This window comes from Rhodnius prolixus, unplaced genomic scaffold (genome assembly GCF_049639745.1).
Source record: "Rhodnius prolixus isolate KJV_2025 unplaced genomic scaffold, Rpr scaffold_1, whole genome shotgun sequence".
Taxonomy (NCBI): Eukaryota; Metazoa; Arthropoda; class Insecta; order Hemiptera; family Reduviidae; genus Rhodnius; species Rhodnius prolixus.
The window spans coordinates 46,329,610-46,344,605 of NW_027411581.1; the positions used below are offsets into that span (position 1 = coordinate 46,329,610).

General features: G+C 30.7%; 1 protein-coding gene across 9 annotated transcripts in view; it reads right to left on the minus strand.

Annotated features, from left to right (window-relative positions):
• Positions 1-603: 603 nt before the first annotated feature.
• The window catches only part of Fife (regulating synaptic membrane exocytosis protein fife), a 261,312-nt gene continuing 246,919 nt past the window's right edge, over positions 604-14,996 (minus strand). For 7 of the 9 annotated variants that reach the window (XM_074141668.1, XM_074141641.1, XM_074141627.1 and 4 more), the window contains 4 exons: positions 12,591-12,696; positions 9,864-9,931; positions 9,577-9,672; positions 604-9,258 (listed from right to left, as the gene is read on the minus strand). In XM_074141668.1, the coding sequence (XP_073997769.1) occupies positions 8,957-9,258; positions 9,577-9,672; positions 9,864-9,931; positions 12,591-12,696 (572 nt within the window). In that variant the 3' untranslated portion in view covers positions 604-8,956. Of the gene's footprint in view, positions 9,259-9,576; positions 9,673-9,863; positions 9,932-12,590; positions 12,697-14,996 lie in introns of those variants that run through there. The other 2 variants (XR_012462484.1, XM_074141676.1) reach the window with 2 other exon arrangements.

Consider the following 14,996-nt stretch of genomic DNA (forward strand, 5'->3'; position numbering starts at 1 on the left):
GGCTTAGAATATCAAAAATATAGAAGGGCCAAACCGAGGCAGTTGATTTTGACTTTGACTTTGATTGTAGAAAAATGAAATTTAACAATCAAATTTAAAATGGGCAAAAATTATTGATTTTACAAAAATTTTGATGACATTAAAACAAAATAGACATTTATTTATATATTTAATAGAAGAAATAAATATGAAATTTTCTTTGTTTGTCAACATAACAGTCCAATAAGTAAAATAAACATTTTCTTGTGGATAGTAAAATTTAAAATATTCGCAAATTTGTGGTTACAGAAATATGCATATTTATTTTTTATAATTATTTTATAGTTTTTCATGCGTATTTTATATAAAGATTCTTTTTTATTTGTTACAGTTAATTTTACTTATATATTAATAATTATTATTACATTTATATATTTTTATATATATATTTAATAACTTTATTTTTACAGTGTAAAGGTAAACGAGTAAATAGTAGGCCGTAACATAATTGTGCCCAGTTTTAGGGCGTAAAGGTTTAACTATCTAATTTTATTTTTGTATTTATTTTTATATTTCAATGGGCAAGTTTCAGAAAATTTGTTTTTTTAAATATGTTTTTTCCTCTTTACAATAAAACTAAGAATTCCTACTTTATCAAAAGGTTAATAAGTTTTTTTTAATGTTCTTCAGTGTAGATAGCTGAATTTCTAAATATCAACACACTATTTTATATTCGTTTCAGTATAAATTAATGAATCTGTTTAATTAAGAAATTCGAAACTTCGCACATAAAATTGCACAATAGAAGCTCAGAAAGTCTTACTAAAGAAGGATATCTCTTGTCCTTCAATTTGCACAAACCATAAACATTTATATACTAGTTTTAACAATTAAATAATAATAATAATAATAATAATAATAATAATAATAATAATAATAATAATAATAATAGTCTTTTGTGATACAAAATTTAGAAAATATTTCTGAACTACAGAAAATATCAAATATTTAGAAAGTAATTGAAATAGAATTAATTAAAAATTTCACTCTAGTTCAAAATAAAATACCCAATATTGGACGGAAGTATACAATGATTTCCTGATAATTATTAACAAAAAATTCGTAAATAAATTCAAGAATGTTGGATTAGTTACCAATTGCTATCTTACTAGAAAAGGGAATGCATAACAAGAACAGTTGGAGACAGCTTAACTTGGTTAACATTTATCGTTAAGCTAAAAAGATGACTAATGCTGAAACATGGCAACTACATATATGAAAGTCTTAACTGTGGCACTTCCTTGTATTCAATAAATTGTTACAAAAACTGTAATCACTCTGAAAAGGCTAGAATTTATCTGCAAGTTTTAACCGTAACTGAAACACATTGTTAGCCTTTAAAAACCTGTAGACACAAATTAAAGGTCTAATACTATCACGGTCGAGGGTGGTCCAGACACAGTCAGCATGTTCACATAATAGACTGTTAGTATCTACCAGTGATTGGTTATCTTTGGCATCACAATGAACTCAAGAGAAGATGGAAAAGAACATCTGTGGAAAAACATTGTTTTTTCTCGGTCGAAATTTTAATCTGACTTATTCAGTGACTCAGGGATTTTTTTTGCCCCTGGGCGTAAATAAATTTATCATTATAAACAATACTTACCCTAAGAACAATATCACAACACTGAAGAAAAACCACTTGGGAGTAGTGAACTAGTTGGATTTTGAAAACCCTACGAGTAAGTATTAGCACAGAATGTTCTTCTAGCCAACATTAACAGGAACACATGACGGCCTGGAGGAAGTTGATAGAGTAACTTCTTGGGTTTAGCGAAATCATAAGCTATCTCCAGCTCTCCATCGCAGACACTTACATGAGTTTACTTAGTTGCTTATGCGGGATTTTCTTACAACCAATATTTTATAACAAACACTAAAATACAAGGAAATCACTGTAGATCTTTTAGGTCGCAGTGGATTTGGCACTACTCCCTAAGCAAGTTAACTTAGGTAAGAAAAGAAGTTTTTCACATCCTTCCGGATATGCAGAGAAAAGATTGAGACACGTATTAAAAAACTGAAAATGATCTCAAGAAAGAAGGCCCCTAATTTCGAGCAGCTGTTTTATGACACAGTAAAAGTCATGGCAATAAGGAAAGAATATACTACACTTTCCTGGATTTTTCGCTGAAAGTATGGTTTTTCTTTGATAGTAAACAAAGGAGAAACCAAAATAGATTAGTAAACAAGGAAAACAAATATGATGCTTGGAGGTGTGCAAGGAAACTAATTAAAGATCTGTATTATCGTCAATGCTCTGAACATTGGCCACTTAAAGTCGGTACAAAGATATTTGATCGTGAGCGGAGTTGTACTGTGATTGATTTCAACGAATCAAGATGGAATGCAAAATGGAATCAATAATAGGACGATGAGCAGATCGTAGGTCTTTCATACTTCTTGCGGCCAGACTTCTTCAGTAAGTGTTAGATACTAGCAGTAAAGCTACTTGTTCCAAATAATCAATTTGTGTGTCTCTGGCCAATTTAATTAATATAATCTTAATTAATCCTTTAAACCTTTATTAATAAAAAATAAAAATTGTAATAAGGAATTTAAAGTATATTACAAAAATAATAAAGTCAATGCAGAGCATTGAGAGCAATCTGTGGACACGGCTTTTTTTCATCTTCATTCATTCTTTCTTTTTAAAAAAGTTCATTTTTTTTGATAGAGGATAAGTATGTATTATTCTATTTTAATTTTTATGAAAATCTATCTATTTTGCGTTCTGATAAAGCTTTCTATTATAGAGTTACTCCGTATTGTAACGACAGTTGAGAAACGATTTTAAGGATCTAAGCAGCTACTATAATCACTTTGATTAATTGTTTATATTTGAGGCCGTTAGGATTATTGTCTGCAATTGTAGGCCTTCCAATGGTAGAGGATTTTCACTTAGAAAAAGAAATACAAAGAGCACACTTTACAATGATCGGGAAAGCTGTTTAACTGCAGGTTTATCTTCTTGGGGTTAATAGAAGCCAAAGACTTCGAGTTTCTTGTAGGACTAATCTTCTCACTTATTTAATTAATCAAAAAGGCGGAGAACCAAATTAGTACCACATCAGGATAATCAGGAGAAGGTTGCAAAAGTTGGTGACCCAAATCTCCGGAGATGTCATCAAAGATAGATAGACCTAAGCTTGAAGTGGATCGATGAGTTGTTTAGATGAGTTAACTAGAAATAAGATTTGAGAAATATTAGAATAAGTAAAAGGCAATGTTTATCTAAGCAAAAATAATTACTGAAGAAATGATTTGTTCAAATGCGACTCTGAGTATGATCAAGAGTACACTACATTAATAAATTGACAGTTCTGCCTCAATTAAACATTAAACTTATATTTATTTTAGAAAAGAAACTTGCCCATTTTTTACATTTATAGTTTTTATTTTATTTTATTTTTTAAAGGTAGAATTACAAAATACAAATCTGATCTTTCTCCTACATATATAATTGTCTGGCAATATGTTGAGCCATCAAAACAAATATATTCTTTCCTTTTTTTTATAAAAGTTATTATTTTTTAAATATTATATTTTTTAATTTGATAGACTAACCAATCCAGGAATCAATCGACTCAGACGCACACATTCAAGAATTTTACCAGAAGAACACACATTTGTGGTTTTCGGATTAAAGAAGGTCATGCAAGGGTAGATTGTTTGTTTTGCTTTTTTCTATTAAGATATATTACTTTTAAGGAAACAATTAATTAAAGTGGAACTGCATTCATTAGTTAGAAGATTGTCCAGTTCACTTAGACGCTATTATATTTTGTTATTTAAAGTAATTTAATTATCTTTTTTTTTCGAATTTGTCGAAAACAAATCGGATTTTGATTTACTTTTTTGGTGTTTGACTTATTATGTATTATTTATTTAAATTAACCAATTAAAAGGATAAAATTTCAATATTATGAGTTACTTGGTGTTCCTGTAGAAGCTCTTTTACATAATTATTACTTTCTCATTCATAAAAAGAAGTATACCAAAACCCGAATTGTTGTGCTCAAATCTTCATTTTTCTTCATTTAGATTTATTTTTTGTTTAACAGAGTAATTATTGTAGCGCGCTAAGACAATATTATGCTATTATTTTTTAGTTTATTTTTATTTTTTTAATAGTGATCAGGTTGCATTTTGTTTGTTTGTTTGTTAAGTAATAAAATTAAATAATATTTCAGTATGTGGACACAAATTTGAAATTAAACTTTTTCCTCCCTGCATGAAAAAAGCTTTTGAAAGAATTTGTTAATTGGAAAAAAGAAAAGAAAACATTGTAATTACATAATTGTTAAAAAGTTGTGCACTGATGACCTGAGGTTGTTCCTACACCACTTCCTATAAAAAAAATATGTGTACAAACCAGTTACTGCGACATTTTGGAAGCCATCTTTGGAAACAATTTAAAATAATACAAGTTTTATGAAGATTTTTTTTTTTAAAAAATCAACCTTTGCAATACAAGCAAATGGTTCGAGGTCATTTTCTTCCAAAATGAATCTTGATCCATGAATTTAGGAGCGCAGGTATAAAAAACTAATTGTCCCTAATAGGTTTAAGAAAATAAGGAAATAACAAAATCAAGTGGACACATTAAACAGGAAACGGTACAAAAGATCACATTGGCAAAGAAGTATTTAATTAACCACATTTAATTACTGACGGTTGCTTGATGAAAATAAGAGAATTCCATTAGCACGTTTAATAATGTTTCTGCCAAATGGTTCTAAAAGTTCTGTCATCAAAACTTCAGAATGCAAACAAAAAACTTAGGAAAATTGAACTCAATGAAACAAACTTCAAATTGAATTTTTATCATCTTGGTAGTGCTTAATAGAAAAAAGTAACTATATTGCTACAAAGGTAACCTGAATCACTGCAACGGAGTTTTTTTTTTATTTACTTTAATTTATATCAATTAAACTTATTTAGATACTAAGTATTATAGTATTAGCTTAGTAAACACATACCCACCGACACATGCAGTACACACTCATACATCCAAAAAATTAGATGAAATTTAATCTAAACTACATCAGAAGTAAATACATGAATTATTCAGTTTATCACAACACTGATTTGTCTCGATTTCATATATGATTATGAATAATTATTTTTATTTTTCATATTATAGATATGGTTTTCAACATAATCTATTTTTTACATATTCAAAACCTTTCTCTTTTTTTTCATAAATCTCTTAAAATTTCAACTTAGATATATAGATATATTTTTCTTTTTTATCTTATATTATTTTTTCTCTTTTATTCTTAGAATATCACTCGGCAATTGTTACCAATCTATATTTACACGGAGGAAACTAAAATTTCTTAGAAGTCTCCCAACTTGTAAGCCAACCAACTATAACATTGCTGAATTTTAAGCTCATAAAAAAATTAAAAAAAAAGAAAGAAGGTTAAATAACTCTCATTTTAAATGCTGCAGTAATGCACAGATGAAAGATTATCAAACTATCAGGGTAACTTATTACTTTCTTATAGGTCGCCAAAATATTCTCAAAGCAATTATTTTTCTTCAATCTTTGCGGGATTTTATTTTTTATATATATATAAAAAAACTAAATTAGCTTACTTTCTAACCAACAACTTAATCAAATGTATAACTTGATAATTAATTTTGATTAAAACAGTGAAGAAATCAAGTTCTAATGATAGAGCAGATAGCATCATTCCTAGTAATTATTATATTCCCATTGATGTTAAACTCTTAAATTTTCTTTTCTTACGACTTCGTCTATGTATATATAAATATTTGCTACAGAACTTCTGGTCTGAGTATACTTCTATACGAAAATAACAAAGTGGCCAAATTGAAAACTTTGAAAAGATAAACTAAACTTTAAATATCAAACTTTAAACACCGTTAAATAAGGTGATAAATGTGGGAATATTGGAGGCCTAGTTCTTTATTCTCTTAGAATTATCCCATCGCTCATTATTAATTAGAAAAAAGTCGATCACTGCTGAATGAGATTAGAAAATGAATAGAAAATAAACCGAGCAGGCCAAGGCTTACTAAACGAAAGTAGGAGTATTCATGGGGTTCGTGGCTTTATGCTGACGTTCCCAATTCGATAATGTTAGTTCTGCCATTGGGAACCAATATCATTCACGTTCTCCACTTCTTTGAGCGTAAAGCGCGATCAACCAGAGCAAACCTTAAGCTCCCACCAAAGGCAAGGTTTTTCCTTTGGCACTTAGCTACCCATCAACTCATTTTAAATGCGTGGTTCTAAAAATCATTCTATGAAGAGTTAGTTTGATAATCGAAGAGTTGAGCCCACAAAAAAAGCTTAGGCCTTTATTTTTATTTCTTTAAGTTGGACAGAATATGGAGAGAACTAATTTTCATAAACCCTCTGCGCAGGCCAAGACAAATATCTTTCATTTTCAGTAATATTAGAATCGTGTACGCTCAAGTACAGGATTTCAAATGTCCAGTCGTCTCTAGCCATCGAACCTCCGCAATAAAATTCCGATGGGCCACAGCATTAATAGAAACTGCACATTATAGTACGTACTTATAAAATTAAATCCAAATGTACACTACTTCAACAAAGTGGTTATTAAGCTGTCCCTCAAAGATTTCTTTTCTTTTCTTTTTTAGGCTGTAAAAAAATTATATACTTAGATAAAAGTTTACTATTTTTGTAGGGTATAACTGTAAGCAAATTCTCTGATGAAATGTTTGTTTGATTATTTTTTAATTTTAGTTTCATATTTCGAGGGTTATGAAAAATCTATTTAAAAATAGTGGCATAATTTTGACATTCATTGGGATTTTCCTATCTTACTTATTGTTCATCATTCGCTAATGAAAGAAAGTTAACATAAACCAAAAAGAGAAAATTATAATAAATAATCATGAAACTAAAAGCTTAATTTTCATATTAATATTTATCATGATCATTCAAAATTTGGAATCATTTTTTTGTTCTAACAATATGTTGATAAATCATTTTCAAATTTTCTTAAAGAAATTATATAAGGAAAGCTATTTACAACTTATTATCTTAACATCGATCATAGGTTAACTTTTGCTTTTTTTTAATAAATACATTTCGATTTTCATTTACTGCCTAAAACCACAGCACACGATGAAGATATTCCAGATTTTTATATCTTAAACAGTAAAACAAAAATTAAGAAAAACAAGAACATTTATTTAAATTTAGAATATCGTCGATTTTTTTTGTCTTTTATTTATAATATATAATTTTCTTTTAGTTAGAAGTTACTTTTAATAATAATTAATAACAATATATGTATTTTTTTTTTTTGGAATGTACTTGTGCAAGAGAAGTTATGACACCTAGGATCTCACTATGAATTTCCAAACAATAAGAAAAAATGTTTTTCATGAACAACTACTTAACCACTTAAATGTTACCTGTGAGACATTAATTATTCTAAATTGAAACTAGAAATCAATAAGAGTAATTACAACGGAATGAGTCTACTTTCACCTCAAAGATAAAATGGATTCTAAAAGTTAATGGCTTTCATAATTAAAGGTTAACAAAACTCAAGCAGTGCTAAGAAGAAGTGAAGAATATGGTTCTTTAACATGGTTGTCAATGCCTGGGGCGCTCAAATCACAATCAAGTACAGTTTATATATTTTTTTTTTAATTTCATGTTCTTTTTTCGTTCAAAGATCTTCTTTTTTTTTAAATTGAACTTAATGTGAATGTTTATGGGACTGCAGTTGCAACACTATTAAAATTCTGAAATTTTAAGGAAAGAGTCCATCTGCGTTACTTCAGTGGCCAATTGTCATTTTTCAGTTTCTTGTTCCGAGGAAGCGGAAAAAACACATTCATAGGAATGCTGCTTTGATATTTCATTGTAAAACGGTTTAAAATCGATTGTGGACTTCAAAAAGTAATTGGATCTGCTGTACTGTGAATAAACCCAGATTTTTCCTTAAGTGTTTTTTTCCCCCTAATTAAGAGTTAAAATCATTTGGAAATTCAAAAAATAGCAAAAATTTAATAAAATAAAATTATAATGTTACAATACAAGAGCATCTAGGCGAGAGCAGATTAATAATGAAATAACTGTCAAAAACTTCTATTGAATACTGATTTTTACTATGATACGATTGTGTCAATAAGTTAAGATAGAACAAGATTTATTTATAGGTTTTGGAACTTTCAGGATAATGGCTCGTCCATTTCTATTCATATCAGAATTTCCGTATGAAACTTATCTATACGAAAAAACAAATCTAGAAAAATCAATTATAGAGGGTTCAATAGATTGTTCCAGGAGAGAATATGTCAAATAACGGTCCCGTTTCCAAAAGATTCGATTAGATTTATCCTAATAAAATATCATTTTACAAATTCTGGTAAAAAAAAAGTACAGATTTAAACAACATAATTAAAGATTTAAATTTATGAATTTAATTTATGAAATAACAAAAAATGGTTTAATTTTCTTACGAAGTCAAATCAGTATAAATTATTATTTTTAATTTTGGTATTGGGTACTACTAAAATTAACTAATAACAATTTTAAACTACATTCTTTAATTGTATGACTAGCGCTGAAAGAGAAGTGAGGGAAACAATCTAAGCGCCCACAGGTCATTGAGTTTCCTCAAAACAATTGGATTTAGTAGTTCCATGAACTGAAAGCAGAAGAGGTAGTATCGATGAAGTAATTTAAAATTGTATCAAATAAAATTTAAGATAAAACATTTCTCTTAGTGGTTGTCTTCTGAAAAACTACTAAAAAAAGTTCATTAACTTATTCAGTCACGCTTCTCTAAGAACCCACACTATCTCGTACGCACATCACAATCATGTATCTTGTATTATACTTATACAAGACAAAATTTAATCTAAATATCATACATATAAGTATATATTTATATAATTATGGTGAATCGTTGGAGTCTGATGCAAGAGTATGCATTGGAAATAGTGGGTACCAGCCCACGGTGATTTGAGTAAGGACAAGATTTTCTAAAGCAAGTTCAGCACCACCAAGTCCGGCGTTATGTTCAAACCCTCCTTGGCGTTCCCATAACATTACTACCAGAGTACGTCCAGTTATGTCACAAGCTGCATAACGTAAAGTCTGACGAAATTGGGGCTCATTGCTTCTTCTCACCACACGAGTCTTTCTCTTCTGCAACCACCTTTCCCCTTCACGAAGATATGTTTTAACATATGTATCTGCAAAATAAAAAAACACAATAAGCAAAATAAATTAATTAAGTAATTAAGATTTGTATTCGGTTTTAAAAATAACATTTTCGATTCTCAATATGAAGGAGTTTAGTTGGGTGAAAAAGACAGAAGAAAATTGCTGCTCTGAACTAAAAATACAAGATACGAGAGGTGTCTGGTTCGGGTATAGGCTTTTAGGATCATACATTCTATATTGTTATACGTATTATCAAAAGATAAGTTTTTCAGATTTTCTTCACAGAATAAAAAAATAATTCTTAATTAAGTCTTAATAAATGCTCACTACTTATTATTAGAATATACCTGGTGGCTCCCCTTTAATGCCTCTTGCACAGATTACCTCGACTTCGAGTTGACCTTTTGTCATCAACAGACTTAGTTTTATATCAACTTGTCCGCCTAGAATAAAATGTATGATTAGTATTATTAAGTTAATGATTCTTATTTCCAATTGATTCGTCTTGTTGCATGTGAAAACTCCTGAGCAAAAAATAAAATTATGTCTCAGATCACTGTAATTAAACATTTAAAATTGAAATTTTATAAATGGTTTTCCAGTAAAGTTCAAACATGAATGAAAAAATACTTACCTAGTTTTTGCTGATATCCTCTTGGCTGGATTTGACCAGGTCCCAACTGTTTCACCTCAGATTTTGTACTGTAACACAGTAAACTCAAATGTTAAGCACAATAAAAATGAAGAAAAGAAAAAATGCAAGTAATTTACGGCATGAAAAATCAGTGTCTCAGGTAAATAAAGAGTGATAAAAGAATTATACATGCAATAAAATTATAATACAAAAAATGTAATTAAAAAAAAGAACCAAGTAAGGTGAAAAATAAGTAATCAGAAAGGCGAAATAGAAATTGAATAACAATAAATCTAAGAGAAAGAAATAAGTAATAAATAAACCCTTAACTTTGAAAAACATAAATAAAACATCTTAGATTAGCTAATTTATTTCCAGAAGAGGTATTTTAATAAATGTTAATTATCAAATAGTAATCAAAATATGCACAAGATTAAAAATAATTTTACGCACGCTTAAAGCGGACGTAAAACCAGCAAAACAATTGTAGCAATGCTACTGTCAGCGTTAATGTGTTACAATGATTATATTCTTCAAAAAATGAAGCGCAATCCGCGCTTGTATGTAACAATCTTTGTAGTTTTTTTCTCCATGAGCCTGTCAAAAAACAGAATTTACATCTATAAATTTTGACACTCATTAGCTCATAATTTAACCCATCCAATTTATAAAAGAGTTTACTAAATATAAAACAGTTATGACGAATAATAACGAACCTTACGCATATGCAAAGGGTTTTGATACAGCTAATGTTTTTTTAGCTTTTACGAGCTCCTTGGACGTACCCAACCTGAATTACACGCAGATATTTCTGCCCTCAAAAACAATGATGAAATCTGATCCACCACGCCTCACACAGTGAAAGAAATAAGCAAAAACTATCTCAAATTCTATCTTCGAGGCAGTGAATTCTATTCTTACAACTTTACGAGGGTCGTTTGAAAAGTCCGTGCAAAAATAAAAACTACTTAATTTTTTTGGGTAAACCTTTTTTATTTTTCAACATAGTCTCCTTTTAGGCTTATACACTTCGTCCAACGCTGCTCTAGTTTGTTGATCCTTTCCGAATAATAGGATTTGTCCAAGTCTGAAAAATAGCCATTCGTTTCTGCAAATCACCTCCTCGTTTGAATAAAATCTTTTTCCCGCCAGCCATTTCTTCATAGTGGGGAACAAATAGTAGTCCGAGGGAGCCAAGTCTGGAGAATAGGGGGGATGTGAAACGAGTTGGAACCCTATTTCCATTAATTTTGCGACCACAACTGCTGAGGTGTGAGCTGGTGCGTTGTCGTGATGGAAAAGGACTTTTTTGTGGGCCAATCGTGGGCGTTTTTCTTGCAGCTCGGTTTTCAAACGGTCCAATAACGATGAATAATATGCACCTGTAATAGTTTTACCCTTTTCCAGATAGTCGATGAGGATTATTCCTTGCGAATCCCAAAAGACAGTCGCCATAATCTTTCCGGCCGAAGGAACGGTCTTCGCCTTTTTTGGCGCAGATTCCCCCCTTGGTAACTCTTTGTTTAGATTGTTCTTTGGTCTCAGGAGTGTAGTGATGTATCCATGTTTCACCCACGGTGACGAAACGACGCTTAAAGTCCTGCGGATTCTTCTGGAACAGCTGCAAACCGTCCTTGCAACACTTCACACGATTTCGTTTTTGGTCAAGCGTGAGCAATCGCGGCACCCATCTTGCGGATAGCTTTGTCATGTCCAAATGTTGATGCAAAATATTATGTACCCGTTCATTCGAGATGCCCATAGCACTAGCAATCTCACGCACTTTCACTCTTCTGTCATCCATCACCATATCATGGATTTTATCAATGATTTCTGGAGTAGTGATCTCAACAGGGCGTCCAGAACGTTCAGCGTCACTTGTGCCCATATGGCCACTCCGAAAATTTTGAAACCACTTATAAACTGTTCTAATCGAAGGTGCAGAGTCACCATAATGTTTATCAAGCTTCTCTTTAGTCTCCTGAGGCGTTTTGCCTTTCATAAAGTAGTGTTTAATCAACACACGAAATTCTTTTTCGTCCATTTTTTGAAAATCACTTGACTTCCTCGATTCAAACGAATGCCAAACACAAAGAAATAGACCGATCTGACTGAAACTTGGTGTGTGTTCTACCAAGAGATGCTACTAACTAAACATAACCTCGATACGCGCCAGTAGTGCTATCTCTCTGACTTTGCACGGACTTTTCAACGACCCTCGTAAATGGTACCTCAGTTAGTGAGCTGGATGCCAGTAATTTGAAGATACTAATCTAAGTTTAAACAATCATCGCAATTCATTTAATTCTATATCAAACAAGACGAAATATTGTAACGATTTCTTTTACAAAATGAAACGCGAAGTAGATCGCACTCTTTTTAAAGATCGTCATAATGATTATTTGTTTGGATGCAAAGTTAAGGAGTGCCCTGGCCAATGCTCAATATTGTCACTCGAAATTTGAAAAGAACAGGAATGACATCGAGCTAATTCATTCCACTGATTAAAACCACCATTATGTCGTCATGTGCCACAGTTCTGGATAGTCTATGTTTACAAATATATTTCTTTAACATTTGTACAAATGTTATCTTTCATTCTCATTTTAAAGAAATATATTTGAATACTAAAACTAAAAACTGCCATGGTGTTAAATTTATTTAGCTAATCGTTTAAGCAGAGAAGCACTTAAAGTCATCCACAATAGAAATTAATAAAAATGTGACCTCCACTTATCCTCTTCATCACTGGGACTGGACTGATTGAATGTAAGTTCCAATTGAACAGCCGAATCTTTTCGGCGCATATCACCTCCGGCCAGACTCCCCGATCCTGCAAATATAATCAATTTTTAATTAATAAAGATGATCATGAGCTAATTACAAAGTCAAACTGAAAAATATGATAGAAAGTGCTGAATCAATAACAGAAAACAGACATTCTTTCTAAAACGGTTATTTTAAAACAAGTAATTTATTTGATAAGAAGAGTAATGTAATGGATTCTTTTGCTCGAATTAAGGTTAGTGTAAGACTGCAGCAATGTGGTAAAAATCATTTATAATGAATTTTTTCTGCGACTCTTAATTTGGTACTTTTCAGGAGGTTCCTTAATAAACTGTGCAATGTTTTAAAACGATTCCTGTATTTCCCTTTTCCTTAAGAACATTTTAAATTAATAATAGTTTATTTTCTATCAGTACAACTTTCAATCAAATAATAGATGATTAGCTGTTGACTCAATTAAAATTTTAGTGCTTGAAAATGTGTCTTCAGTTTAAATAAAAAAAGTTTGGAGTGGTAATACTAAACTGCCCGCTATCCCGCCCGTCGTGAGGCTTCCTTTGAAATCCTAGAATTCTCCTAGTTTATTTTTTTTAATTTTTAAATTCAGAGAATATCCCTCAAAGATTATTTGGAGGACATAAATAACACAAAAAGTGATTATCCCACTGTCAGCTTTCCGCTCAAGCTACAACTTTCCTAAAGACCGTGGATGAGTGGTTCCATCTTCTAAGGGTGATCTATGATAAAGACCAGGAAACAGTACGTTACTTGTAGTCAAACACGTAGCCCAACTTAAATTTTCACTAATATTTATAAAATCAGACAAGTTACCAAGTGAGAGTTGCATACAAAAATTTTAATGGTTATCCTTTTATTTGGACAAGGTAGCAATGTTCAGCCAATAAATAGCTATCTGAAACATCTATTCATGGAGTGATTTATTTACTGAAGTTACAAGGGGCCCTTTCAGTTTCTACTTGTCTTATTACGCTCTTTTTACAACTATGAATCTTGTACAATAACTACTCTCTCTCCTTCTATATAACTTACTTTCTTTTAAGAAATAAAATTAAAATCGAGTTTCTTAACTGGAAGAAGTAGCTCTTTATTCAATAGATAGTTCAATAGTTCCTAGACTTTTCTGTGAAATTCCTATTAGTTTCGTTAAATTTCAGTGTAATTTACGGTTTTACAAACTATAATGTTGGTTAGAAGTGATGTGGGTCAAATATTCCAAGTTGAAGAATATTAATGTGTTAGAACCTTGAGAATCGAAATACACTCTATCGATAGGCATTCAACCACCTTAGACCATCAGGAAACATTGGTCTGGGTAAGCTGATCTTCGGTCCTTTATTTTTTACGTTTTTTAAGGCGCTGTAACATCCAAGGTCTTTAGCATCCGGAGCCAACTGGCCTTCTGTCGGCGTTATTGTAGAACGAAGAAAGAAAAGTATTCTATTGTTGATCCTTCCAATAGCAGAACTGAGGCAAAGTTGGCTATCCCGAAAAACAGTCGGGAGAACATTCACTGCAAAATTCTTCAACAGAATTTTGTCTGGCTGTATTTGTGATAAAGTCTGCGGTACTGATTTTTTTACAGGCCTCAGAAAACGCGATTTTCCCATTGACTTATTATTTAGCTATCACTAATTTCACTTTATAAAGTAAATAGAAATTCAGCAAATAATTGAATTACAATTGAAAATTTATATCAATGAGTTTTTAAAATTACTCTAGAAAAATAAATAAAACTTTCACCATTTTATAATTTGCTACAATTAACATTTCTGTCCCGCGTACTTCAAAAATTTGTTGTATAGGTACAAATCAAATCGAGACGGTGAAGTAAACCCAGTACAATAAAAAATGAGGACTGAAATACAAAATACCTTCAGATGAAATATGCCATATTCAAAAGAAATGGGACATGTAATTAAAAAAAAACGACTAATTTTGTTTCGATAGGGGTTTCAACGTGACATCTGAATGTTTGATATGGAATTCGTTGTACGCATATGAATGAAAAAAAATTCTACTTCTTATAAAATATGACACCCCAGTTTTAAATCTAAAGTATTAAATCTAATATTTTTATGTTATCGAATGCACACAGTCATGCTGTTGATTTTTTTTAAGCTTCTTTCTGTTACCATTTAACATTCAGCCTTCATTTTTGCACTAACAATTAAGCAATAACAACAAATTAAATAAATAAACAAAAGCACCTTGATATAAAATTTTGTAGTAATATTATTTTTTTCCTTATTTGATCACAAGGCAAGATTACTTCGGTGGTAAAACTTATTTTCCATTTGAATTTATAAAGGTATAAACTATAATAAT